The 26,560-nt window shown below is 31.7% G+C and overlaps 1 protein-coding gene across 1 annotated transcript; it reads right to left on the bottom strand.

Annotated features, from left to right (window-relative positions):
• Positions 1 to 933: 933 nt before the first annotated feature.
• On the bottom strand, positions 934 to 26,000 carry LOC130614167 (uncharacterized). Its single transcript, XM_057435578.1, has 3 exons — positions 24,176 to 26,000; positions 3,114 to 4,479; positions 934 to 2,136 (listed from the first exon to the last, which is right to left on the bottom strand). The coding sequence occupies exons 1-3, from the start codon at positions 25,641 to 25,643 to the stop codon at positions 1,812 to 1,814; spliced, it is 3,159 nt and encodes a 1,052-aa protein (XP_057291561.1). The 5' UTR covers positions 25,644 to 26,000; the 3' UTR covers positions 934 to 1,811.
• Positions 26,001 to 26,560: the final 560 nt, after the last annotated feature.

Below are 26,560 nucleotides of genomic sequence, written 5' to 3' on the forward strand. Positions count from 1 at the left end.
TGACGTTATTATCAATTTTTAAACTATGGAACTCCCAAGAATTAAAGACAACAACGTGTTTTAATGAAGATACCGTTTACATGAAGTTTTGTGATGGCAGCGAAATGAAATTTCTTATTTATGTCTTTGTTAAAATTTTGATGGGTTAGCATAATTTCGTGCGAAATAATAAAATGACATTTTAATTCATTTTCAAATATTCATGTTGCAACCCCCACAACACTTATAAAAACAGTCCACGTAAACAAGACAAGATTTCATTGCGATTTGCATTTGAGTACATCACTCCGGGCCCTACCCTAAACTCCAAATATCCTTTCATATCATTGAAAATACAGTGGAATCTCTATATCTCGACTACTCTCTATCTCCAACTTCTCTCTATCTCCAACTAAAGTCTCGGTCCCTTTGTGGTCCACCTAAGGTATTTTCCTTTCTTTATCTCCACTGAAAGTGATAATATACCGAGACTTTAGTTCGAGATAGAGAGTAGTCGAGATAGAGAAATTCCGCTGCATCTGTTCAGTCATTGTCGTTAAATAGTATAAATATTATCATGTCATGAACAAGCGAGTTTATACTACTCGTAGTAAACTCTTGAAAATGATTGGTTTTAATACTATAAATGTTGTCTACAAGATAAAAAACCACAGTTTATACACAGCTTGTTCAAACGGTTTAAATTTTCTTATTATTTAATAAGTTGTCTTTCTTAACCTTATCTCTTCTATAACTCCGCATTGAATTCATGGAGTGATAAGCTAACTTTGACTTCCTGTCTTTTTTTAATTAAAAAAAAACATCCCACGGGTTATTTTAGTTGAAGAAACATATAAATGTGCATTAGAGTTAAACTAGTCAGTGGCCCGTGGAAAAATCCACAGGTTCACTCGTCCTTTTTTGTACCAGATTTTTTGTACCACATTTTACATGACAAACAGACATATACGAGTATTATAATATAGAAAGTTATGAAACAAAATTTTCTTCTTTTTTTAGTCAAATACTTTCTAGAATAGTTCCTCAGTCGTGTATATATACTGCTATGTTGAAGGGTCTGAGATTGAGTTTAAGTTCTCGCATCACGTTATGCACCGCTGTGACTGGGCGTAAGGTCATAAATAATCCCTTTTCTCTACAAAAACCAGATGGGCTTGACGAAAAAAATCGTTTTTCGAACGGATATTTCCATTGTAAATAACGAACTAAATGAAATCCAGATTTCAAATTTGACTTAAACCACTAAGAATCCTTCACAACCGTTCACACATGTTACCGTTTGATGTCCAGGCGCAACCTCGTTCCCAAGGCTTTTTGTCTCTTATATGCGCTGCGCTTATTGATCTGTCCAATATACAAAAAGAGACAACAGGTCCTGGGGTCCTGGCTCGGTATAGTACAAAATACAGCGAATTCTTATGTTTGTCAAGAGAATTTTTAAGCTTTATCAATATTTACATTCGTATATATTTCAATTCGATATTTGACGTCAAATATTAACTGAATTATTCAAACTTCCCTGGTTTCTATACGTGCTTCACAAAAATTCACAGAAAGCAAGTTATAAAATGAAATATTTGAACAAAAACTGTAATATCATTTTTAAACATTCTTATTATACTATAAAAAATAATTTACTTAAAATTACAACTTGTAAAAAAATCATATATTGCGGTACAAATTTGTGAAAAAGTTTCTCTTCCGCCCATACACACTGAACAAAGTTAAGTTGTCTCGAGCAATAGATTATAGTCAGCCTTTAAAGATGTACTTTCATGGAAAGTGTGGGGTATAGCAAATTTTATCATGCGTCAACAAACATCGGATTTTCGAATTGATTCCCGCACAATTGAGCAGTATGAGTTCATGACTCGATTCGAGTAACCTTGTAGAGATGATCCTTTTGTCATCAGAAGTTGTGCACATTCAAAGTGTCCTGCACATATCGCATAATGCAGAGCTGGCCAGCCTGCATGGTCTAATTCGTTTATATCAACACCCACATCAATCAATGTCTTTAAGAGTTCAATATTTCCTTCTCCTGCTGCTACGTGTATTAATGGAAGAGTTCTGGTATGATCTAAATCAATATCCACTTTGCCATCAGACCATATGTCAAAAGAACGCTTTGGTACTCTAAAGTCAATAAAGAAACATAAGAAAATGATTCTTAAATTATAATATTCTCTTATAAGTAAGATGCAGAGAAGTATCGACATAACAGCCCTGTAAAAAAATAATTTTCGAAGCTATATTTTATTTTGGAAAAGGCAAAAAGCCCTGGTAACGTTGTTGTATTTTAGTGTATCTTACATCATCTGATATTTTTATCCAAATTTTCACATTTCTAAAATGACACACTTTAATGCCATTACTAATTGCTGGGGAAATTATGAATAAAATAAGGGAACTATTTTAATGTGTGATACAACAAACTTAAATTTTGTGGTAAGATGACTGCGCGTCGTAATCGATATTGACAACCGCAAAATTTATCAACCTACGTTCGGTTAGATAACTCATGCAAGGTGAGAATATACAAATTTAAATCCCAATTATCTAAATAGAGTCAAATATCAAATAAGCTGGCTAAATCTTGAGCTTTGAAGTGAATGAGCCGATTCTCTATTTAGATTTTACAGATAAGCGAGTTTAAAAACAAAAAAGCGAAACTGTGTGTTATATAAACTTCGTCGATAAAACTTTCCGTTAGCAAGGAAATCTTTATAGTTTAACCCGTACCCACAAAATTATTTTATAACAAGTTTCCTTTAATCACCTCCTGCTGTCGGAACTTAAAGTTTATTTTGGCGTTTCAAGGATGCATTAAGTGCTAAACTAACAAAAACAATAACTTGATATCAGGATGTAGCCGCTTTTAACTTGATCTTTTTGTAGTAGAAAAATTTATGATACGTCGCTTAAGAAGTAATAAAAATATATCTTATCGTTTTAAAACATCCTTGACAATAACGGTTTTTAGCGATTAAACGCGGGCACATTCGTACTTCCTTAAACTAGTAAATTTAAGCTATTCTCATGATTTTTTTTAAATAACTCATAAGTTTCCTCTACATATAACCTATAGAAAATTTTTTATAGAAAATACTTACATTTTGTCGACCTCTTGAATAGCATCCTCTGAATCAGGGCCGATGTACGATGATCTTCTATCATAATCGATCGAGCGAGTTCGCCTTTGAAACATTTCTTTTCTCGTTAAAGAGTCACTTCGTTTTTTTATCGATCCACTTTCAATTGAACTGGTACTGTTATTTCTTGAGAGAATAAAACTCGTTCGAGGGCTGTGATTGGGACTGCCTCCAAATTCCGTGGAACCCTTTCTATCTTTTTTTATTTTGTTTTTTATAATTCCCCAAGTTGACTTTTTGTCGGTATTATTATTCTCGTCCGGGGAAATATTCGGATTTTCGGGAACGCTATTTTTACGTTGTTCGGATTTTTTCCTCGTTCCAACAACAGCACGAAAGGTTTCTGTAAGGCTGATTTTTCGTTCAGTGGAACTGTTTTTTCTATCTCCAGTGCTCAATTTTCTATCATGAGAACTTAATTTTCTTTCAGTGGAATATTTTCGATCTTGCATTTGTTGGCTGAGTTTTCTTTCTTGCAAGCTTGCTTTTCGTAAATTCATTTGATTCACTTGTAAACTCGTTTTCTCTTGCAGACTCGTTTTTCTGGTCTGCGTTTTATTATCTTGTAAGCTGAGTTTGCGATCCTGATTTGATTTTTTATTGTTATATGAATTTTTTTTTAACTCTTGGTAACTCATTTTTCGATTACTCGCTGCACTTTGATCATGTAAACTTAATTTTCTATCATTAAGATCTTGAACCATGTCTCCTTCGTGCGACTTTTCAGACGCGTCACTAAATACAGAGATCTTTCTTCTTCTCTCTTCATGTGTATTCAGATTCGGCGGACAGGATACCTTTCGTTGATGTAAAGGCGAGGATTTTTCTGTTGTTTTGTATTGTTCAACATCATCGTATTTATTTTCACCGTTATGCTCATCTTCAAATTGTTTCTTATATCGATACTCTTCTTTTTTGAACGATTCCTCTAGCTGAAACCTCACTTTGTTAGCAGCCTCCTCCACGGAGCTATTTCTACGCCGTAAATTATATTCATCTTCACGTATTACGCCAACTAAAGCTTTTCTGTTTATTACCTCTGGGGCGGAGACACGTCGATTACATTCAGATACTGATTTGACTTGAAACGAAAGCTCTGGACTGTTTGGTGGACTCTCACTTGCAGTATAGCTGTCGCCGCATGATGGTAAACTGTCAGCATCAGAACCAAGGTCCTGTTCAGATATGTGTATCGCCTCGAGGCTGCTGTCTCCTTGAGAGAAAGGCGATGACGCGAGACTTGAGGTGTTACCATACGGTATCTCACCTTCGTTGACCATTATTTTGTTTTTACATTGCGGTGGAAATGTTGGTCGTTGATCTTGGTCTAAAAATAAAAAAAAAATAAAAAAAATAAGACTAAAAACACATGAAAATACAATTCTGCTATGATATATTAACTCTGCTATGATATATCAACTTTGTAAAGTTTATTATCAAAAAAATAACAAAACCCAGTATGTTTTTTTGACACAATACTCCTCCACATATAGTAATACATAGGACTTCCATTATATTTACCTCGCCTTCGTTTCCCGCTTGGAACTCGCACAGGTGCGCACCAAAACACTAAATTTCTCATGACTATATTCACGAAATTTCTAATGCATGTATCGCTGTCACTTTTAAAATCGCTCTCTTACTTCGTGTCTCTGGTATCACGAAATAATTACCCTGTCTCCGTTATGCTCTGATTATATATAAAAATTTGCATACGTCATTCCCCTGTTCCATATATGGACAGGCACTTGTAGTGAAAGAAAAAAAATTGAAGCGACATTTTGTGCGTTCATACATTCTGAACTGCCATTACAACTGTAACGACTTCTCTTTAAAGTCATTTGTTTTTTTTAAAAGCTGAGACATCGGAACAACAAAATGCATATCCCTTCCGGATGTGCAGTAATCAATCATAAACAGTTATTATAAGATATCTTATTCACTGACTATGTGCAGGAAGCTTAGTTGTGTTGATAGAAGAGAAGCTACCTCACGTATAGTTTTATTCAAGTGTTCTTAGAGAAGTTGTTGTTTAACAAACAAACAAATCCACTCACAAAAATAGCTATCTACTTCTGATCCGTAAAACGTTATCTCATGCAGTGTAAAAAATATGATTTCATCTTTGTAAAAACTTTGTACATCTTTGCTACCATTATGGAAATCAACCTAATGACGACGAGTGCGATATTGTAGAATGACAACATATTCGTTTGACGTAACGCTATAGCAAAGAGGACACACAGTAATTTTTTTAGTCACCAGGTAAACGCGTGGTTAGGTAATCTTCTATAATAGCTACTTCACTTTAGATAATATATTTTTTTTAATTAAATGAGTGGGATCAAAATGAGGTTTTCCACTGGCAACTAACTCAACTCTCCTGACTCATAAATGATTTTGCATTCTTGTCAAAAATATTTGGCTGTAAGGAGACCACAAAATTCTCACCTAACCCAAGTTTTAACATGACTAGACAATCTTGGCCGTATATACGAAACTTAACAACGTTACAAAAGTATTCAGTAATCTATGATTGTCTATTCATTGTCCATTGATGGAACCACATCATAGTTTAAGCATTACATTCCGTGATTTATCTTTTGCATCATATCTTAACTTGATTTTTTATATTTTTCTTTTGCCATTCAAGCGGATTTCAACTTACTTCGATTAGTCGATGCTTAGATATAACAAGCCAACTATATGCTTTGCAATTTCTACATTATAGATTTAAAAACATTTGACTACTTGCTTACTTGCTAAGATACAATAGGAGAAAAAAAGAGATGAGTGCAAAATATTATTAGAAATCCAAAGATCACGTACGACTAGTAATATGGCTCACAATGTTTGTGTATAATAGAGGCGGCATTATATACAAAAATTGTGAACCTTTAAAAGTTTACTTGTTACTGTTCAGAGATAGACGTCTTCATATAATAGGTTCAGATTCAAATTCTTAAACAGTAGAAATTCTTAAAGAAGACATAGAAAGGGAATTTTATAGGCTGGTAACCTACCCTATACATACTCCAAAGTGAAAGTGTGTAGCAAGAAATCACTGGAGTGTTAATTAACTGACACTGTACAGCAATTTCGAAAATGACAAAAAGGTTGATTTGTATAAACAGAATAAGAATAGAATTGCTGGTGGTTAATTAGATTGCGTTTGAGATAAACTTTGTCGCTGTTCTTTTTAATCTTGTTTCTTATCTCCTGTTGAAATCTCTTATCAGCATAAACATTGAAATACAAAAAATAGTAGTGCTTTTGTTTTTATTTTTTGATTGGCATAAAGTATAAGTTTAATGAAAAGAAGGATTAATAAGAAGAAAAATTGATTCATTTAATAGGGTTAATTTCCAGGATGCAATTAAATAAATGTAATGAGATTTTGGAAAGCTCAATTTTCATAATTAGCTATACAAGCTAGTTCCGTCTCCTTAGTAGTAAAATTTAATTCATAGTAATGACTGCTGAACTACCATTTTGTTTATTCCACTTAACATTGATACAAAATTGTACGCAAAAATGTTCTAAACTTAAATCAAGAAAATCAGGTTTGAATCCAAATAATATTTATTATAAGTTAAACCCATCACATATATATCAAATTAAAGCATTTTCACAACATTAAAATATTTGTTTTCATGAAGGTCACATGATGACAACAGTAAATTGGTGATTACTTTAGAACTTAAAAATTTTTGTATTTTTTAAGGTTAAACTTTTTTTCTGCATGACATAGCTCAACTATGAATGGCGTTCAATGCAGCATGAAATAAACCCGGATTGGATACTGTACTATGAAACTCACGAAACTCACGTAATTTTGGAAAACGGGTAAAATAGGGCTAACAATCTTGAGCCTTACTGTGAATAAAATGTACCATAAAATGGTGAATTTGGGGTGAAAAATTGGTGCATTTGTTTGTTCCGTGTCTAATTTGAATGACACTTATATCCGAGAGCTGTCAATGGCAACCGAGACAACACAAAATTACGAACAGGAAAAAACATGCAGTAAGTATGCAGATATCTTTTAGTACTTCTTAAAACTTTTAAGAATTTAATATATATATAAGATAAAATAGATAAATAAATAAATAAATAAAACAAAGAGAAAAAGAAAAAGGATAGAAAGATAGAGCTGCCATCGTCAAAAAGCTTTTGCAGTCGAAATAAATTGCTGCTTTCCTCACGAGGCGACAGAAACTTTTCACACGTAAACGGACAGGATTGTAAACAAAATTGAACCGGAATAATTCAATCTCAAAGTTATTCATGAAAACGGAAAACAAAATCTTTTAACTACCCAACAACAATCTTCTCCATTGCATCAGAATCCACGTTGAAATTTTTTGAAGTTAAGATTTTGTTCATTTTTAAAGGGAACTTTAACAGTAAGTTTTAGGCAAATATTTTAAGCTTGGGACATTCCATAACTGTTGATATTTTTTGTCACAAGATTTGCTTTCGTGATCAGTGCATCTTAAATTTCAGGATAAACTAAACCTACTAAGCCGGCAAATGTAAACATTAAATGAAGATAATAAAATACGTTCTCACGTTGCAAAAAGTTTAGCAGGAAACCGTTATTATAGTACCAGCCCTTATCGCATCTGCGGTACTGTATCAAACACAAACACAAGAAAAAACATAGAAACCCCTTTGACGTCAATATAGAATTTTATTTTGTTAATAAAATTGCTTTAGGCCATTATAATTTAGTTGTGAAGTTTTGAAATGCACTGTTTAATTAATTTTAGAAGTAAGAGGATTAGCAAGATTTTTTGTGCATTGATAGAGGTAGCGTCATTCACAACTTGTCTGTCACGTAGAACAAAAGAACATAACTTAATAATAAAATATCTACAGCGAGAACAAATACAAACTTTTTCCAAGTCCAAAATCTTATCTCTCTTATCTTAATAATCTTATCTTAACTCTCATAAATTTAGTTCGAATAAGCACTATTACAATGTCACTAAATTACACCTTAATAGTATCGCTAACTTGTAGCGATTTTAAATCTAAACGGCCTTAGAACTAGTCTTAAATACTTTTGAAATTTTTTGTAGTCAGGGCTAATTTTAGCCAACTAAGCAACGCTGTTATATAAATTAATTTAGAACTTGACATTCACAAAAACAAAAACAAAATTATAAGTGTTTACAACTACAAAAAAACTTGATACCTTTAACCGTCATGTCTTTACTTGAATTTGTTTTGAATTAAACACATTGATGCATTTATAATTTCTTGTATGTATAAAATATTATATCAGGAAATTGACTAGTGCACTTGTAAATTGCAGAGTAGGATAAACACGTGGTTAGGACGACATTGAGGTTATTATAATGAGCTTCTGTGACTCATCAATTTTGTCACGACGGAAAAAAGTGTTTGATAAAATATCTGCAATTTAAGGAAGGACTACATGCCTGCTACTTTTCTATATAATATAGTTATCAGGAAGAAGATTTTATTGATGTTAAGCGGGCTCTAAATGTTTCTTCTAGCCACAAACTTTTGATTATAAGAGATTATTCGCGAAGGATTAAATGGATACGAAATTACAGTTCTGGCTATTTCTTCCTGGGAGGTTTTTGACATACACGTGGACACGTGGAAATTTGGTGCTCTTCTTGTTCGTCTCAACGTGTACTGCTTATCCGTTATAAGGAAATCTGTTTTCGTATTTCCTTTAAAATTAGTAGGTTTCCTATTTCTTAACTGTGAAGTAAGAAATAAAATTCACGCGTGCAAACTGTGATCAAAAGAAAATTGGTGTCCCTCTTGAAGAAGTTTAAATATGTTGATCGAAGTTAGGTAGGTAGCTACACCTTTGTGCAGTTTTTTTATTAACGCAGGTCAAAGCCTAAAATGTAAAGTTTAACCGCATATTTTTAATATTTTAGTTTTGATAGGATTTATCTCAACCAGTGCAAAAACTATTTACATAAAAGACCATTATCTCGTAACTGTTATCGGTAAATTTGTTGACTTGCCAGAAGCCATGTTTGCTTACACGTGAAATAAACAAAATAATGAAAACGATCACGATGGAGAAAAACTATATTCTATCGTAAGATTTCTTGCAAAGCTAACTGTCATTTCTATTTGCAGTTGATTCATATTTTCTTTCAAGGTTAGTTTATTTACATTTCATATTTGTTTAACTTTCCACCGTTATGTATACAAAAGAGAAAAATCTCAGCTAAAATTCTGTCCGTTTTCACGAACCAGTGCTAAGCAAAACAGTCAACTGAATAAATTGTTTCCGCTCAAATATCAAATGTGACGTCAATCAACATGAAATATTGGATAGGCCATGAATTTGTTAAAAGCACAGCTATGGATAGACTCCTTATTGGCAAGCTACGAAAATTTTAATTTGGGTTAGAAAAATAGTTCTAATTCATTTAATTTTACAATGAATATCATCTGACAAAGTTAAAAATAAAATATTATTTAATCCACTTTAGTAGGTGTGATTAGATGCGGAATAAGTACTTCTCATGAGATGACTACATGTAACTGAAAAATGTGGTTTTTATGTCGCTTATCCAAACATTAAGAAGACAAAACAAGTAAGAATACTCTGGTAATACTAAAATATTAGAATCAAAATATCAGTTTTTGTGCAACTAAATTTTTCCAGTGATTTGTTTATGCACTCGATAGTGAGTGTCGCAAATGAAACCCTTATAGGACGACCCTTTTTAGTCAACAAACAAACAGCGTGGTGGCTGAAGACAAGACCTAGATGGTTCATGTTTGGCACTGTTGGGTAACCCAGTTTAACTTCTTTTCAAAACATGCAGAACATATTTTATAAGAACCTAAACCTCAGAAGACGGCGGTGCAATAGTTTTTTCCCCAAGGGAGAAACATATTTATTAACAGGAATTTTTTGCAGAATCGATCGTTGAGATTCTACTAAACTGTCACTAAGAATTAATTTTAGTGAAGTTGTAATATACTGTAAAATAAATAAAAAAAACAACAGAAATTTCTGGCTGAACATGTAAAAGATAGAACAATTAAAGTTTAAGTCAAATTTCATGGTTTTTAAAAAAGTTTACCATAGCAGTATAGAAATGTTAGCGGAACTTTAAACAGCCATTATAAAAGACTTTATACAAATGTTCTTGTAACAAAATACAACGAACAAAAATTCCCGAGAATAAGCAATGTAAGTCAGGGTAATTTTTGCTTTTAGGTTTGCAAATTAAATTGTGTTCAAATAGAAAGAGATTTTTTATAAAGCATCTCCAAGTGTCTCAACTTTGAAAAGTCTGCAAATTTACTTCCCTCTCTTGCGATAACGACAAAATTATATCACATAAAAACCACACAATAAATATTTTGACATTGAACTGAGTAGGTATTCCAAAAAGTTTAATTCCTTAGAAGCGAAAATTAGTTTAGACGTTACTGCCACCCGCATTAAAAACATTTCCTCTGCTTGCAATTTCTATTTTGCAAGTTCATTTTCTTTGCTAGTTCTTTATCAATGTGTTGCCATGACAATAATCTAACACATATGATAATACTTGAAAAAACTGCATAATCGAGACATTAAAAACCTCTTTGGGTTCTAGGTGTCGAAAAAAGCTACTATCTCCTCAACAATCGACTTATCGGGGTCTTTTATCCTAAAGTCGAAATTCGCATACCGTCTAAAACATACAAGAATGCTCTCACAAAGCCTTTTTTTAATTTAATTGGGTAGGTCTGTAAATTAATGTGAGATCTCACTGCTTATGACTCTAGAAAGAATTACGTGGTTGCTTATATATAAATTTGCGACCATTTTCAATTTTCTCCTCATAATAAAAATCATATTTCTAAAGTACAACATCTTTTTAACATAGCTTTGATTAGAAAAATACATTGTACAAAAACATTGAAAAAATACTTACTTATAAATAATTCTTCGAATATAGTCATTAAAAATGACATAACGTATAGTTTGAATTTTCTCTAAAAGTTGCTAATTAAAATTAATGAATGTATCAACGAATAATAAGTGTGAAATTGCGTCTGTTCTGCAAAATATCTAACATCTGCTCTGCAAAATATAACTCTTTTATGCTGCAAAATATCCGACTTCTGATGTCACTAGTAACTTCTGCATCATGGATATTTTCTTTGCAACTTTACAAATTTAAGCATATTTATGACAGAAATATCCCTTAATAAGATTAGAAGCCTGTGATTAACGAGGAGTTGACTTAATCCAGTTGCTAGGTTGTTGCTTGAGTAACGAATCAATTAATTGGTACCGTTGCTTAGTTACGAAGTTATTTTTAGATTAGTCTTGTGAGGTGTACCAAAGGACATGTTATCCTTCTATAAAATGGCTATTGACATTTTTGAAATGGGAGTTTTAATTTTGTGACTAAAATATCCATCGGTACTATTTTTAAACCTATTCAATTTTAGTCATTAATCTGAAGTTGTAAAACACAATAGAAATACGATAAGAAGGAACCAAGAGTTAATTATTTTAAAGCTTAAAAAACACTGAAAGTGTTGATCGCTGGCAAAAAAGAGGGCTTTATTTCGTGTTAAGCTGGTTTTTTAATGAGCAGTTTCTAGGTTCTGGTAACGTCACCCGAAATTCGCATCTGCATTTATTGACGTGGTGAACGAAAAACGGGTTTTTGTTTTCTCTACAGAAAATGTGACTACAAACTTTTAAAAACTAATTTTAACAAATTTTAAATGAATATGTTCGGTATAAATCAACCGATCTTATAATGAACTGATAAGGCAAATACGAATGTGTGTGCTTTTTTTACTGGAATCCAAATTGTGTAGCCAGTAACACACCACATATTAGTCAATAATAAATAGTATAGAAGAGTAGCTGTTAGCGAGGAATGTCACTATGCATGGGATAAAAGAATATTCAATCTCCAGTAATAGAGGAACACATACACACAAGTAAAAGTACACTTCATTTTTTGTAGCATCATCATTTAACGTATTTCAATGATTAAGCGGATGTTAATTAGAAGACACGGTATAATTTCAAGGGTGTGTATTAATGCAGTCTCATTGCGTGGTGAAATAAATAGATAAACGTGTGAAGAGTTCACGCAAATAAATTAACTGTAATTTTTAATAAGCGTTCTTAATATTACGTCACTGGATCATAGACAAAGTAATATCCTTTTGGACTATATTCCAACCAATTACAATGTTTACTTCAAAATTATTCTTTAGCAACATTATCCCAGATTTGCCTAATAATTTGAAATTCAATAATTTATTTCGATTTAATTGCAAAAAGTTTGAAAGAGCCCGCTAAAAAGGTGTAGAAATTCAAATTATTGTTTAGGATGTGAATGTTGAATGTTGAAGAAGTCCTATGATTTATCTGAATAAAACTTCTATTTTTTAATGCTTATTAGACAAAAAGTAGGGTGCATCTATTTAAAGATATCGCTTTCTTTGGTCCACCGAGTTGAAGATTCTTGCTTATGTCAGCAACGGAAATTTCTCGCATTCCCTTCAATTGAACAAGATGGTGGGCACAAATTCTGAAACACGATATAAAAGGATTGCAAAATTCATACTTAATTAGAAGTAATTGGAATTAATCAAAAGTAAATCAAAAACTTAAAGTTACTCTACACCTCTTTAAAGACATTACAAAATATTTCAAAACTGGAAGAGTTTTCCCTACTTCTACAACCTTAGCAGGCAAGCAAATTAGAGCAATACTATACGTATATCTATCGGATACTATAAGCTAGCTACCGTCGCAGGAACACTTTATCCAGCCATTAAGATGGAATTCCTAAGGATGTTAAAACTTGCCGTTGCTTACTTACTGAGACTCAATTTGCGCTTGTTTATGAGCTTCAACACAAATTTTTAAATGTTATTATTCTGATTTTTTTGAATAGTTGTTCAGTTATTTTTTACAATTAGTTAAAATGTCAACAATTTCTATTTTAGAACATGGGCGTAACATGATTTGTATAAACTTATAAGTTAAATTAACTAATCAAATATCGCAATGTGCACAAATACACACTGCGATATTGATTAGTGCCGTTAATATCTTGGGGACTTTCACTTAGCAGTATTCTTAAACTTTATTATATTTTTCTTCGCCTGGTTTCTTATGCGTTCATATAAAATATTAGTATGAATGCTGGTTAAGTATGAATGCTGGTTAAGTATGAATGCTGACTTTACTTTGTTTTTTCTTGTGACAAGCTTCAACATAACTGTTTTTATGATGCAACTCTAAGAATTTCAGTGATAATCTCCCTAACTACAACTAACAGCAACTACAAAGATAAAAAATAACTGCTAACTTAAATTTGCAAATCATAGATGGTTTTATGTAAAATTCACTTAAATTAAATGTACACGTGCTTAAAGTTATCAATCAAGCGGAATTTTATAGCACGCTTCATAGACACGTGTTGTTATTTTTCAAGTGAAATCCTAAAACCGCGAAGAGTTACTCGAAACAAGCACTCAATATTTTTGGCATTGCATTGCATCGATTCAGCACTCCACTTGACACGAAAAAAAAAAACAATCAACTTTCCACATTTATAAAATGTCACAATTTCATATATGGTGGACATGTTTTTTTGTTGCTCATTCGCTGCTTTGAAATAATTATGTTTAATTTTTTTAAATGTTATAATGAACTTGAAAGAGGCTATTGTGTTAAAGAAGAAGTTAAGACGATTTTAATGACAAATACCCTTTATTTTCATTTTCCCTATAGCTATTACGATTGTAAAGAAATAACAGCTAAATGTGCTTTCGATTTCGATGCAGCGTTTAAATGCAATAACCTTAAAATTGAAAATGTTTCAAAAAGTTGATGCTCCTCAAACTTTTAGATATTGGTGTGTGGTAAACGAAAAAATAATTAGCAGGTAAACAAATAAAGCTATTTCTACGTAATTAACCGCATATTTTAAAACGATTGTATAACTTGCAAACGATGTGACACGCCTCTTTTTGTGCAATTTCTTAAAAAAGGTGTTTTCCAAACTTCATTAGTGTTCTCTAGTGTTAAAAAACTATGGGTGCAGACCTACCTTGGTGTTTCAACGAATATTTTTGCATGATCGAACCATACAACATGCATCGATCCTCTCAATATCAGGAATGACTTTCCTTTACAAACAATACTAAAGATGACTTCAATAATATTTTGTAAGAAAATTTTGTAATAAAAGAAAGAGTTGTTTTTAACAACTTTCATAATATCAGGTTTCTAGAATTACTTTTTGAAATGATCGCTTCCTTTGGAGTAATGTGCGATACAAAAAATACGCATTGAATAACAACAAAATGAAAAGATTCATGCATATCTGCTTAGCTATAAATCTTTATTTCTTATTGGATGAAACTCAATCTCTGATCTGTAAAAAGTATTTTTAATCGAATTAACCTGAAGACGAATATTTTGCGTTAATTAAGGAGATTTTTACCCTAGTAGCGATTCTAGGAAGTTAAAAGAAGCAATTTAAGAAGCGGAATTAAAGAAATCCACAATAATACATATAATTGTTTATTTTTTACCATCAAATTTTGGGTATTAACGTGACAGCGGTCTGGGAACCAATGGTATAAGAAACTTTCAAAGCAGAATATGAAATACAAACATAATATTGCATTCTTAACAAAGTATTTTATTTCATGTATCTAAGCAACGTAATCTTATCTTATTACTTTTAGGCGTTGCAACTGGTCGTGACTTTTTATTCCAATCCCCGCCCGCTGCGAGAAACACAAAGAGCTTTTTTATTTCTGCAGACACAAAAATGTCAAAACCTATATACCTTACATACAATGCTATCTTTATAAGAATCATATTTAGCTCTTAAACTTTGGATTGATAGCCAGTTTAATCGACAGTGAATAATTTAAGTGGAAAGATAAGGTAATGTGAGGGAGGTAGAGGGTAGGAATTAGTGGGCGTGACCTTGTAGTTAAATTCACTGAACAAACTATCGTGTCTGAACATAAATATGTAAACCTAACAGCAATACAGTCTGCTTCATAGAAAAGAAAATCAAACATGTGTAACAACGTTTTATTCATTTCACAGGTCAAATCCGGTGAGAAGAATCTTAACAGGACTGCTGTATAACGAATTAATATTAGTATCTATGTGGGATCTGGTTTGCCGGTTGCACGTGTGTAAATGCGGTCGAAAACATGAGTTATATTTTCATATTACGATATTAGGTTCCTATAACAGTTTTGAAAATCACATAATTTAATTTAGAATAAGAGAATTTATTTTAAAAGTAACTAATAACTAAGAATATATAATAAAATATCATTACAATTTCTTAACTTCTTATTTTGTTCCTATTTTTCAGTCATTTGCAGTTCCCTTTTAAAATTTCTTTCTATTGAATTCTGTATAAATGCTTTTAAACAGACACAGAGGTTATGTAAGGAAAATATAAGTATAAAAGTATTTACATAATTAGTTCATTGTATCTCATAATTGTTATTATAAAATCTAAAATTATTATCATTGAATTTAAATAAAATCAACCTCATTGAATCAACATCAAGAAATCAGTGATGTAACGATCTGAAAACAAGAGGTTGGGGAAATTAACCAAATTAATTATACCAGAACCTAAAAATATAAAACTATATTCTAATTACAAAAATTACTGTGCAAGGATATTTTGGAGTTCCTTTCAAGTCCCGTGTTTTAAATAACTTTTAATTGAAGTGATATATTTACATCAAATATCTATTTTAGTAAATTGTTCGGGTGATGGAGTTTTTGAGAAAATTTTCACTCAAAGCAATAACATAGCAGACATATCATGCAGGGATTAAAGATTAAAATCTACAAATTGTGACAAAAGATTAGGCGCAAACGGTCGCACTTTTTAACATGCCGGAATTACGCAATTTCGTTTTAACGGACTAGTGTCATGGTAACGTCAGCAACAGCTAGCACAGGCACTTTAAATTTGATCAAATAACGCAAACATTGACAAGTGAACTTTGACAATTTCAAATTATGTACATCCTAAAAATAGCATAAATTACTACTTGTGGGAAAGGACTTTAAAATTTGCTACCATGAGCCAACATTGTTTTCTTACTGAATGCAGATCTGTGGAATAGGTTTAAAAATGCTGCTTGCTTAGCAATCACAAACAACAACAGGGCAATGACATAAGCCTTCTCTATCAGTATTTGCCACTATGATTTAAGAATAAATTTTTGGCTTCATCTCAAACCAAAACCATCGTTTATGGCATTGACTATCGAGGCTTAACTACCTTGGTGCTGTTGGTAAAACATGATGTAAATAAAAAAGAACAAGTAAATTTGCAAAAAATATCGGCAATGACTAGTGGCAGAAGGGTAAACGTCAAGGCGAACGCCTTTTTCGATCGAGCACGACGTACTTAGCGCTGCGCAAATCGTGCGTTCAAGAGGCACAAAGTGGAAGTAGAAATAAAACGGCGGCGATTTAAGCAAATCAATTGGTCGAAATCATGATTTCGACCAATTGATTTCGACCTTTGTGCGTGCGTCTTGTACCGACGTGATAAAAAACGGAATTTAACATTCGCCTTTAATTTCAAGCGGCTAAATAACTGTTGTTGATTGCCATGCTGCCTACACATTAGTTATGCGTACAAAGAAAAGGTTTAAAAGAGGTCAACTTAAACTGTTTATACAGGATGCAAAATGTTGTTGAATGATAACAGATACCTGATTTATTGGTGATAATAATAATTTCTACGTGTCTGAAATCTTTTATGGTACAGGAACAAGGAGAATGTTTAATTAAACTAATTGATTGAAAATAACTTTGAATCCTAAAATACAGAATTCATTTTCTTCAGGTAGAATTTTTTTGGCATTTGAATGTGCTGAATCGGATAGTTTGATAAGAAGAAAGAAATAATTAATATTCAAAAGATAAACCTTGTGAAACTGGTGCAAAAAATATATTATTTGCCTCTTCATTGGGCCTGTTTTTGCTAAGTACGTATATACAATCGTACAAATTCAAACAAAATTTATTGTTGCTGAAATCTTCTGCTTGCTTAATAGTAAAAAAAGTTAATATAAATTCGTTATAAAATCAACACATCAAAAAATTAGTTGACAAAATAGTTAATGAGATATGATGTTGACACTTTTGAAAATTGTGAATAACTATGTAATTAAAGTAAACAAAAGAAAGGAAGATAAAAGTCCCAACGTGTCAAAACTGCATCGAATTTGTCAAAACTGCATCGAATTTGCTAAATATAAAATCTGATGTCAGTTGTGATGAACAGCAAATGGAATAATATTAGATTAAGAAAATGGAATTTAAATTTATTTCTTGTTAAATCTGAAATAATAAAAAAAGTTTTCATTAAAAAACGAAAATTCTTGATAGCTAATTTCTAAGAAAAAATGCCTAAAAAAAACAAACAAGGATAAGCAAACTGAAATAAAAAAACCCTTAAATTACCAATGATGAAATGCTTATCTCTAACAGACAAATTTAATTCTTCTGCCCACAAATTTTATATTAATAGGCTCCTTATCATGAAATAATTGATCGGGAAAGGTAAACAAACCGAAGCAACAAATACCAAACAGGAACAACCACAACAACAACAAACAAAAAATATGCTACCGATTAACATCCGGACAAGAAAAGTGAGTCCTTTTCAATAATCAGAGTTTATCGCCTAACCAAAGAATCTTTTAAAGTATAAAAACACACATCAATTATTTTTATGTAAATGAAAGATACAAATACAATGATTTAGATCATTTGTAACTGCTAGCAACATCGCCTTAAACAGCGGTGCTCTATATCTAAAACTTAAAGTCGATATCTCTCAATGCGACTTGATATCTACCATCTAAAGCCGCCATGTGAGTAACTTGAACAGTAACGTCTAAGTAAACAGCTTTATGAATTTTTTTTAAAAAATTAAAAAACATCTGTTTCGTTTTATGCATATAGCATTTTTGTACGACCTTTTCTATCTATTAATAGGATTTTTTTAAATATAAAAAAATGATACTAGAAACTCCAAGTGCAAAAAACAAACCAGCCACCTCAGTATTCTGAATACTGCTTTTTGTTTTCGGTGAAACTAGACATATTATAAATTTAGAATTATTTACGCAATTTTGGGTCTAAATGTCATGGATTTCTCGTGATTTTTTGGTGAGAAGTAAAAACAAAAAACAAAAATAAACAAGTAAAAAATAGAAAAAAACCACAAGTGAGGTAGCTTTTCATTTTATCGTGATGAGTCCAAGGTAACCACTTAATTAGAATCATTAAAACCGATCAAAAAAAAAAATTTATTCCTACCATAAAAACGTGATGTTCGAACAAATTCATTAAGGATTGATTTTTTTTCTTCTTCTCTGCACTTTTGAAATATATTCTGCAAGCTACTTTTAACACGTTTCATTTTTCCAGCTTTTTATTTTAATAAAAACTTAAAGCTCTTTTCTCATCTACACATTCATAACCTTGCCACACAATCAGCACAGAAATAGCATGGTCTTACTGCTTACTTCGATAATGTATCCTTTTAAATTTTTAATGTTTTCCGTTAGCTAATTAATACAACTCATTAAAACTAGACAACATGGTAACTTAAGTGTAATGTGGCTAATAGTAAAGAGCTTTGTATAGACTTAATTAATATTATTACACATCCGTTATGAACATCCTGACGTTACCACAACTTGTCAGCAAATATTGTTAATAATTAGTTTTTAACATGCCAAATACTTTATCTTTATTTCTTTTTCTATTTTATTATACATATTACTTTTTTAATTATTATCTCCTTTTAACAGTTGGTTTAAAAAAACACAGAATCTCATTTAACCCTATATTATACTTTGTTATCCTCTCAAATTATAGATAAATAAAATTGTAACTTATAATTGATGTCAAAGTAAATATGGCTTCTCAGCTGTGCTTATTTTGTGCATGCATTTTGTGCATGATACAAAGAGTTGCAGTTATGGTGACTATTTTAGATATATAATACATTTTTTTCTGGTCATGGGATTTGTCAAATCAATTTCAATTTTTAAATCGTTGTAAGAGATGCTCTTGGAAGCACCTTCTAAACTCTTCTTAAAATCAAGAGTTTCAGCAATTGTATGCATAATGTTTTTACTGCAACACAATCTCCAGCATCCAGTCAATTGAAAATATTAAACTAAATCGTGCAGGACACATGAATGATTGTGCTGTATAAATATGACCCTGGTAAAGGTTGCTGTAGTTGCCGAGGTAAAGCAAGAAAAGACAGGCGTCGAATCGGAAAAACACTTAAAAATTATCCAGCGTCAACAAAAGTTGTTTCTTTTGTCCATCACCTTTTAAATGTGGTAAAACAGAAAGCGCCATTATTTTGTGATTTATATATTTATGTATTTATTTTAACTGATCTGCTTCCCCTCTTTAGCTACCTAAAAACGAGGATTCGAAGTAACGTATGTTACCTAGAACAAAGACGACATCTAGTCAGACAGTGTAATTGCCTTCATTAAAACGAAGACCTTCACGATGATAAAAAAATTTAAAATATTACTTTCTACTATGCTTCTCTTCCTGCAGCAAACTTCCCTAATATCTAATACAATAATTGAATAGCCATTAAAATTGTGTTTCTACATCCACCTAGGGAAGTACATAAGGAAGAATCAGACAGACGAGGAAGAATTTAAACTTTTTCATAGAACGCCGAACATCCTTAACAATTATTATTTTTTTTTGGAAATATAGGATAAAGGGTACAGTACTTATTAAAGACACCGCATATAGAACACATCATGTGACATTGCATATATCATAATAGAACATTGATCATGGTATAGATAGGACAAAGTATATAAAACATCGCATAGCGTGACGTTTATGACTAATCTCTAACCCAATCTACGTGCTGCATATGTAATACCATATAAGGATATGATAATGCTCGTGTCAAACCGGAAGTACAATTTGATATGATTTTTTTTTTATTTCAACAATTAATTATGGACCACAATCGTTTATATTTAAGACTAATAATTCTGTAATTTTAAATAGATGATTGTAATGATATCCAGAGTTATCATTTGATATTACTCGGCAGTTTATCTTTGCGTTACTGTCAAAATGATATTGTTTTCTTTTTCAATCTGCTCGCATTTTGCTTCAATGTTTCTCTACTAAATATATGCCTTGTTTTCGAAAACCTATTTTAGTCAAATGAAAATTAAATTTCATTGTGTAGTCTTTGTATCGTAAAAGAATGACTGATTTGTTTTTAGACCTTGTCTTTCTAAATACTCTGTCAAAATATGGTAAGTTTTGTCTCGATTATTTATTTAACTTATATTTCCTTTCCACTGTCCAAGACCTGAGGAACTTTAATTTTTAGGACCATTTCGGGACAATCAAAACCGTATTTTTTTCTTAAAACTCACTCTGTATTACATGCTAACATGTGCTCTATAAAATGTTGGTGTTTTTTGTGGCAATTAATCTCGCTCCGTATTTCACTAAAAAATCGTGCGGTCCAACCGATGTAGGATTATGCATGTCTGTAGAAAATGTCTATGCAGAAATAAGCTATTAGAGTTATAAAAGAAAAGAGTAAGAAGAGAAAGAAAACAACCATTACTATCTATATAATCGAAGTGATATTCTCTGATATATACATCACTTTACCTATAATAACAAACTTAAGAAAACCTAGCTTCATCTAGTGTCCACGACTTTTTATCTAGATTTTAAAACCAATGGAGTTTTGTCCCTGCTAAGCAAAAACAAAAAACAACAATAGAGCAAACAATAACAAATTCTATGTTTATACAAAGGTAATAAGAACGAAAAGACAAGTTAAAAATTGGAATTTTTTAGGGAAACAAAAAGGTTTGATTATGGAAAACTTTTTATGAAGTTCAATGACCATAGTGCTTTTTTTTTCAACTCAAAAAATAACTTAACCATTAGACTCTGAAGAACGCAAATTGTCGCCACAGCAAGATAGAAATACAGACGTGACATTTATTAGTCATTAATCGCGATCATTTGAATTTAAGATATTAAAATGGTGACCCTTAGACAAATTTGCATTGCTCAAGGTCACCAACGTTAAGGTAGCGGTGGTCAGAAATTGGACTTTAAATTGAAATTGGACTCGAGTTTAGAAATTTCCAGTGTTTCAAAAAAGTGTTTCCGTGACTAAGTGTTCAGGAAGATGCAACTAAATACTTTGGGTAAAGTAATTTCAAACAGGGTATTAAACAATTTTGTCAGATCTTTTTTTAGACTTCTTTGTCATGGAGTATAATTAATCTTTATGTATTTATGTATTTACAAATTGGACATTCTTGTTATTTCACCTTGCATTCGAATGGAAACGATTTAACGAATTCCGGATTTATCAACTACTTGTAATTAATTAGAGCTGATTTTTGTGTGATATACAATTTAGGTGATTATGACGTCAAAATAAGGTAGCTAAATACTTCCCAGACTAAGGTGTTGGTAGGTCCAGTAATATAAATGTTTTCAAAGTATTTTTTTCAGGCTTATCCAGTAACTCGTTCGATCGTTACCTTTTATAAATTTCTTTTAGAAAAATCTTGAAGAAATTTGCTGACCTCGCCTTATTTTTGACCATATCTCGCTTTCTAAATGTGCATATTGTTACTGATGGTACAATTTGATTAAGTGTCGTGTATTTTACACACCACTTTCGTAAACCGATAACAGGTATGTATGAAAAACTTAATAATGACGTCATGTGACAGTGACGCAGCGAAAAATGAAAGCGGAACACAATAGAAGATAAAATAAAGAAAATTAAAGCTAACATGAAGCAACACGAACAGTTTCAAAAAAAATTATTAACGGATGCATATATAAATGTATATAAATTATGTGTCATGTATCCTTTAAAAACTAGTCGTTAGCCCGTGGAAAAATCCACGGGTTCGCCCGTCGCAGCTAAGCTACCATTTTGCGTGAAAGACAGACGGACGGACGGACAGACGTATACGGGCATTATAATATAGATACATAACTTGTTCAACTTTTTTCAATTTTTACAAAATCAATAGTTATGGTTAATTTTACCTCCTTCCAAATGTCAACCTGATTGCACTATTTAAAAATTTGATTATTATTCTATATATCTATATTTTTAATTAGGATAACAAATACACATTTTTAATTGCTTCCTAGTGGATCTTATTCTAACCTTTTGAAGTAATAAATAATAAATTAGAGTAGCTAACAAATCCAAGGATTTTCGTGCATCAAAGTTGAATAATGTCAACATTTTCATACACCAGTTCCTTTTGTAAATTGTTTTTAGTTGAGTTATACTTTCGCTTTGCAAAGTGAAAACAATACACTTCAAGACTCTTAAGCGTCACTGCTTTCCCCCTTTCCCTCTGAATACGTGACAATTTACTTTTCAAAGGTTTAATTGTTCTTTTATGCTATTTAAATTTGTTCTAAAAAATAAAATACTTTTCTTTGCAGATGTTGTTAAATGAGTGCAGTAAATATGCACACATGTTTTGTTTATTTTTTTATTATAACCAATCAACAATTCAAACAATCGTTAGTTTAACCTAAGAAATATAGTAGAGAAAAAATTGTACTAAAGATGGTTAAGTTGGTTGAGAGAACAGTTGCTTTCTACATGCATGCTTTTAATTTTCACTGTCTTTACTAAAATAAACAAAAGACTTTTAAAGTATTTAAAGTGTATTTGTTGACTACAATCTTAATGAAAGACATATGAATATTTTTATTTTTATTTCATTTAAAGCCCAACCACTGTTTTGACTCCAACGCTAACTTAGAGAAGGAATGGGGACCAAAATTTAAGACTTGTCCACTAATTTATTTCTAAGATTGTTCACACAATGATTCAGGTACTAACGCAATAACCATATATTAGAAGAAGTATACAAGAAAATGTATCCATCTTTTACAATCCATCAGGGACCTACAAAACTGTAAATACTCGGGTTTTTTAAGTAATGCGACGAAGATATCTATTCACAAACACTCTTACAATTGCTACATTAGGTGTATATTGCTGTGTGAGGCGATCATAAATAAAATATATGCCTTCTGCATCTTTAAATATCTTGTTCTTGTAGGTCATAGAACTTATACAAACAATTCTGATTATAAGTTATATATTAATTCAATATAGCATACCTTTTAAATATTCCATCAAATGGGAAAATTATCTACTTGAATTGATGGTTAAATATCATTCTGCAACAGAAGTAATGATTTCGATATTTCAAACAAACTTAGTTGTTAATTAATGTTATAATATCACTAATTAAAAATATTGGTTAAAAATGTGGTAAAAACATGCTTATAAAAATATATTGCGTGTTTACATAATAAGACACCTATTATGTGTCAATAATGTTTTCTCGTGTGGCATGGTTCTAATTTAAAGACGAGTTTCTCTATGTTAAAATTTATGTTATAATCATACATGTGTTATTATTAACAATAACCTTTAACTCCAAACGATACTAAGTTACTAACTAGTTAAAGTTTTGCTTTTCATTAAGCTATCAGCTACAACACAAAAATTATAAGTTTGACGGAAATGGTTTATTAGAAGACAATTTTGCTCACTTTTCATCATTCCATCAAGCTGGGTTAGGTTACCTTTTGCGCAATTTTAATAGAGAACTTAGATTCTAAATTCTTCGTTGCATTCTGGCTGCAGTTTTGGTTTCAGTTCTAGGAAAACGCCTTGCCAATTCTTGGCAGTGCTCGACCAAATAGGTATATTATTCCTTATTATTGCACGAAATTTTCGAATCTAGAAGTCCAATTTTTGTCTTAATTTTTTCTGCCCTGCAAATGAATTTGTCAACCGCCCGTAGAAAACCACTCTGCATAAAATCTTGGAGATCAAAAAAAGCATCCTGATTAAAAGAAGATGTATAAATGATAGTAAATATAAAATTACCTCTGTTATTCCATTTTCTTATCAAAGCCACCAAAGATGAAGATGAAAACGAAGAGGAACACTTCTCCTTTGTGTCAATTCCTTCTTCTTCGGCTATTCTTCCAAGGCTACTTGCAGAACTTGATTTTTTCATCGCTCTGCATGATTGATTTGTTGACGTGTCTGCATCGTTACAACTTTTTCGGCGTCTGCTTGACATCCCACCCATATATAATATGTTATTCTCTATTGTTTCATGAAAGGTCTGTTTATGATGAAACTCTGCCGGCACACGACGACGCCGGCACTCTTTTGCCGACGATATACCTAACATTACCGACAAATCTTCTCCAGAAATTTCTATTTTAATATCTTTCACAAACTTGTCATAACTATCCTTTTCATCGAATGCGCCATTTTGTCGAGACTTTTCATCAACATTTACCAGTATATCCTTCTCTGAGATGATCTGATCAAAACCAATTGATTCTTTTTCTTTTCTACTTGAGGTTAAATCCCGTTGCATGGCGTAGTTAATTTCATACAAAGGCTTATCAGAATTCTTGTTGTTTATTTCATCTGTGTAATTATTTAAGTTAAGTGAAGTCTTTTGAAGCTGTGAGGTTGGCATGGCAACGCGTTGCATTTCGCGCTCATTCTTATCATGTTTGTCTAATTTAATTTCGTTGAGTACTTGATATCGAGATATATTATTTTTTTCTTTGTTTTGAAAACTTAGGCACTCATTCACGCACTCTTTTCTGTTGCTACTAGTTGCTGGTAAACCCGAGGTCTCTGTAGATAGATGTATTTGCTGGGGAAATTTGTCTGCAGTGGTTACTTCAGTATCGCAAGCATCAACATTGTCAATTCTTTTTTCAAATGTTGTATTGAAAAAACTGAATGTTTTGCTACATACAGGACTGACTTGTTGCAACTTGACAGGAATTTCTTTCAACGATTTTAATGATATTGGTTTAATTCTGTTGAAGCTAGCAGCACGTTGGAGTTGTGGTTTTTTATTCTTGATGTCACATGCATCTTTCATGCAGCTGTTATCGTAACATTGTTTGTCATCATGGTTATCTTGACAGCTGTCAAATGAAAACGCGCGTTGCCTACCCAATCTTCGACTGCAGGTTGATGGAAATTGACCCCATTGTTGCGCATAAACTTTATTGTTTTCTTCTTTACGATCAGTGATTTCAGACACCTGATTATTATCTGTTGTCGGGAGACTGGTATTTAGTTGCTTCGCATCTGATGGAGAGCTCTCCTTTACTTTTGAATTTGAAACATTTCCGTCTTGTTTCATAATATTTTTATAACCTATCTTGGAATCGAAATTGTTTCTTTCATATTTGCTCATTAATGCAGACACTATACGTTTCTTTCCGTCAATATCTAAAAATCGCTCTTTTCCTGGAATCTCTGTTTTACCCAAATTCGCTTGAGTAAAAAATGATTGTTGTATTTTTTCCACTTTCATTGTATGTTGAATGCTACCAAATGAGACTTTCTTACATCCTCCCTTTTCTGAAAGTTCGAAGGGTTTCGCGGTGACAAAAATTGTTAGGTTTCAATCCTATCAAGACGTTCCTCTTTTGAATGTTGTTGTGTTTTAGCAAAATCACATCACATCAAATGGTTATAATTGATAGATTATCATTAATCACATACTCAGAATTTTTTCTCCCGTTTGATGTGTATATTTTATGAAAATATAATCCTCTTTTGGACTTATTGCTATAGAAACAGCCTTGAGAGTCGCACGCATTCGCACAATTAGCTCTGTAGTGATTTACTTACTATGGAATCTTCTTTGATTTGTTTCTAGAAAATCCAATTAAAATATCTTTTTTACCTAATGGTTCAAGATATGTCTCAAAGTTTAATTCAATCAAAGGATTGGCTAACAAATTGTTATATGCATCAAGTACAAAATAAAAAAGTTTTTTTTGACGATACAAAATTATGCATTATTACAACTAACTATTAATGATGAAAAAAATAATATTATTCTTTTTTTCGTTTACTAGGTCATTACAAGGGAAAAGTTCCCTTTAAATATTGACTTAATATTGACTAAGTCGAAACCAAGAATTGCGTACAGCAAAAGCATCTCCACATCATTGTTTACAACATTGAAAGTCTAAACGTCACAACATATACCTCGTTCCCCTCGAATGTAACTTGACTGAAAGAAACTTTAAACCTGTTATAGATAAAACAGCTGTGCATTCAATAACGGCAAAAAATCTATTTTATTCATTCACGCTAACTTTAATTCCCTATGAGCGTTTGTGCTACAGTTACTTAAGTTACTTAAGAATCTCCACTGGACAATATTCGCGACGATTTTTTTGAGACGAAAAGTAGAAACAAGTTTAACTTTTCGTCATGACG

The sequence above is a fragment of the Hydractinia symbiolongicarpus genome, chromosome 11, assembly GCF_029227915.1.
Source record: "Hydractinia symbiolongicarpus strain clone_291-10 chromosome 11, HSymV2.1, whole genome shotgun sequence".
NCBI classification, from domain to species: domain Eukaryota; kingdom Metazoa; phylum Cnidaria; class Hydrozoa; order Anthoathecata; family Hydractiniidae; genus Hydractinia; species Hydractinia symbiolongicarpus.

What these genes read in the sequence shown, in the direction of transcription:
- LOC130614167 (XM_057435578.1), bottom strand. Translation starts at nt 25,643, where the DNA reads ATGAAAGTGGAAAAAATACAACAATCATTTTTTACTCAAGCGAATTTG. An exon ending in AAGAAAATGGAATAACAGAG is followed by an intron (nt 4,480 to 24,175) that starts GTAATTTTATAT and finishes TTTTATTTTTAG; the next exon opens with ACCAAGATCAACGACCAACA. An exon ending in ATTCAAGAGGTCGACAAAAT is followed by an intron (nt 2,137 to 3,113) that starts GTAAGTATTTTC and finishes TATTGACTTTAG; the next exon opens with AGTACCAAAGCGTTCTTTTG.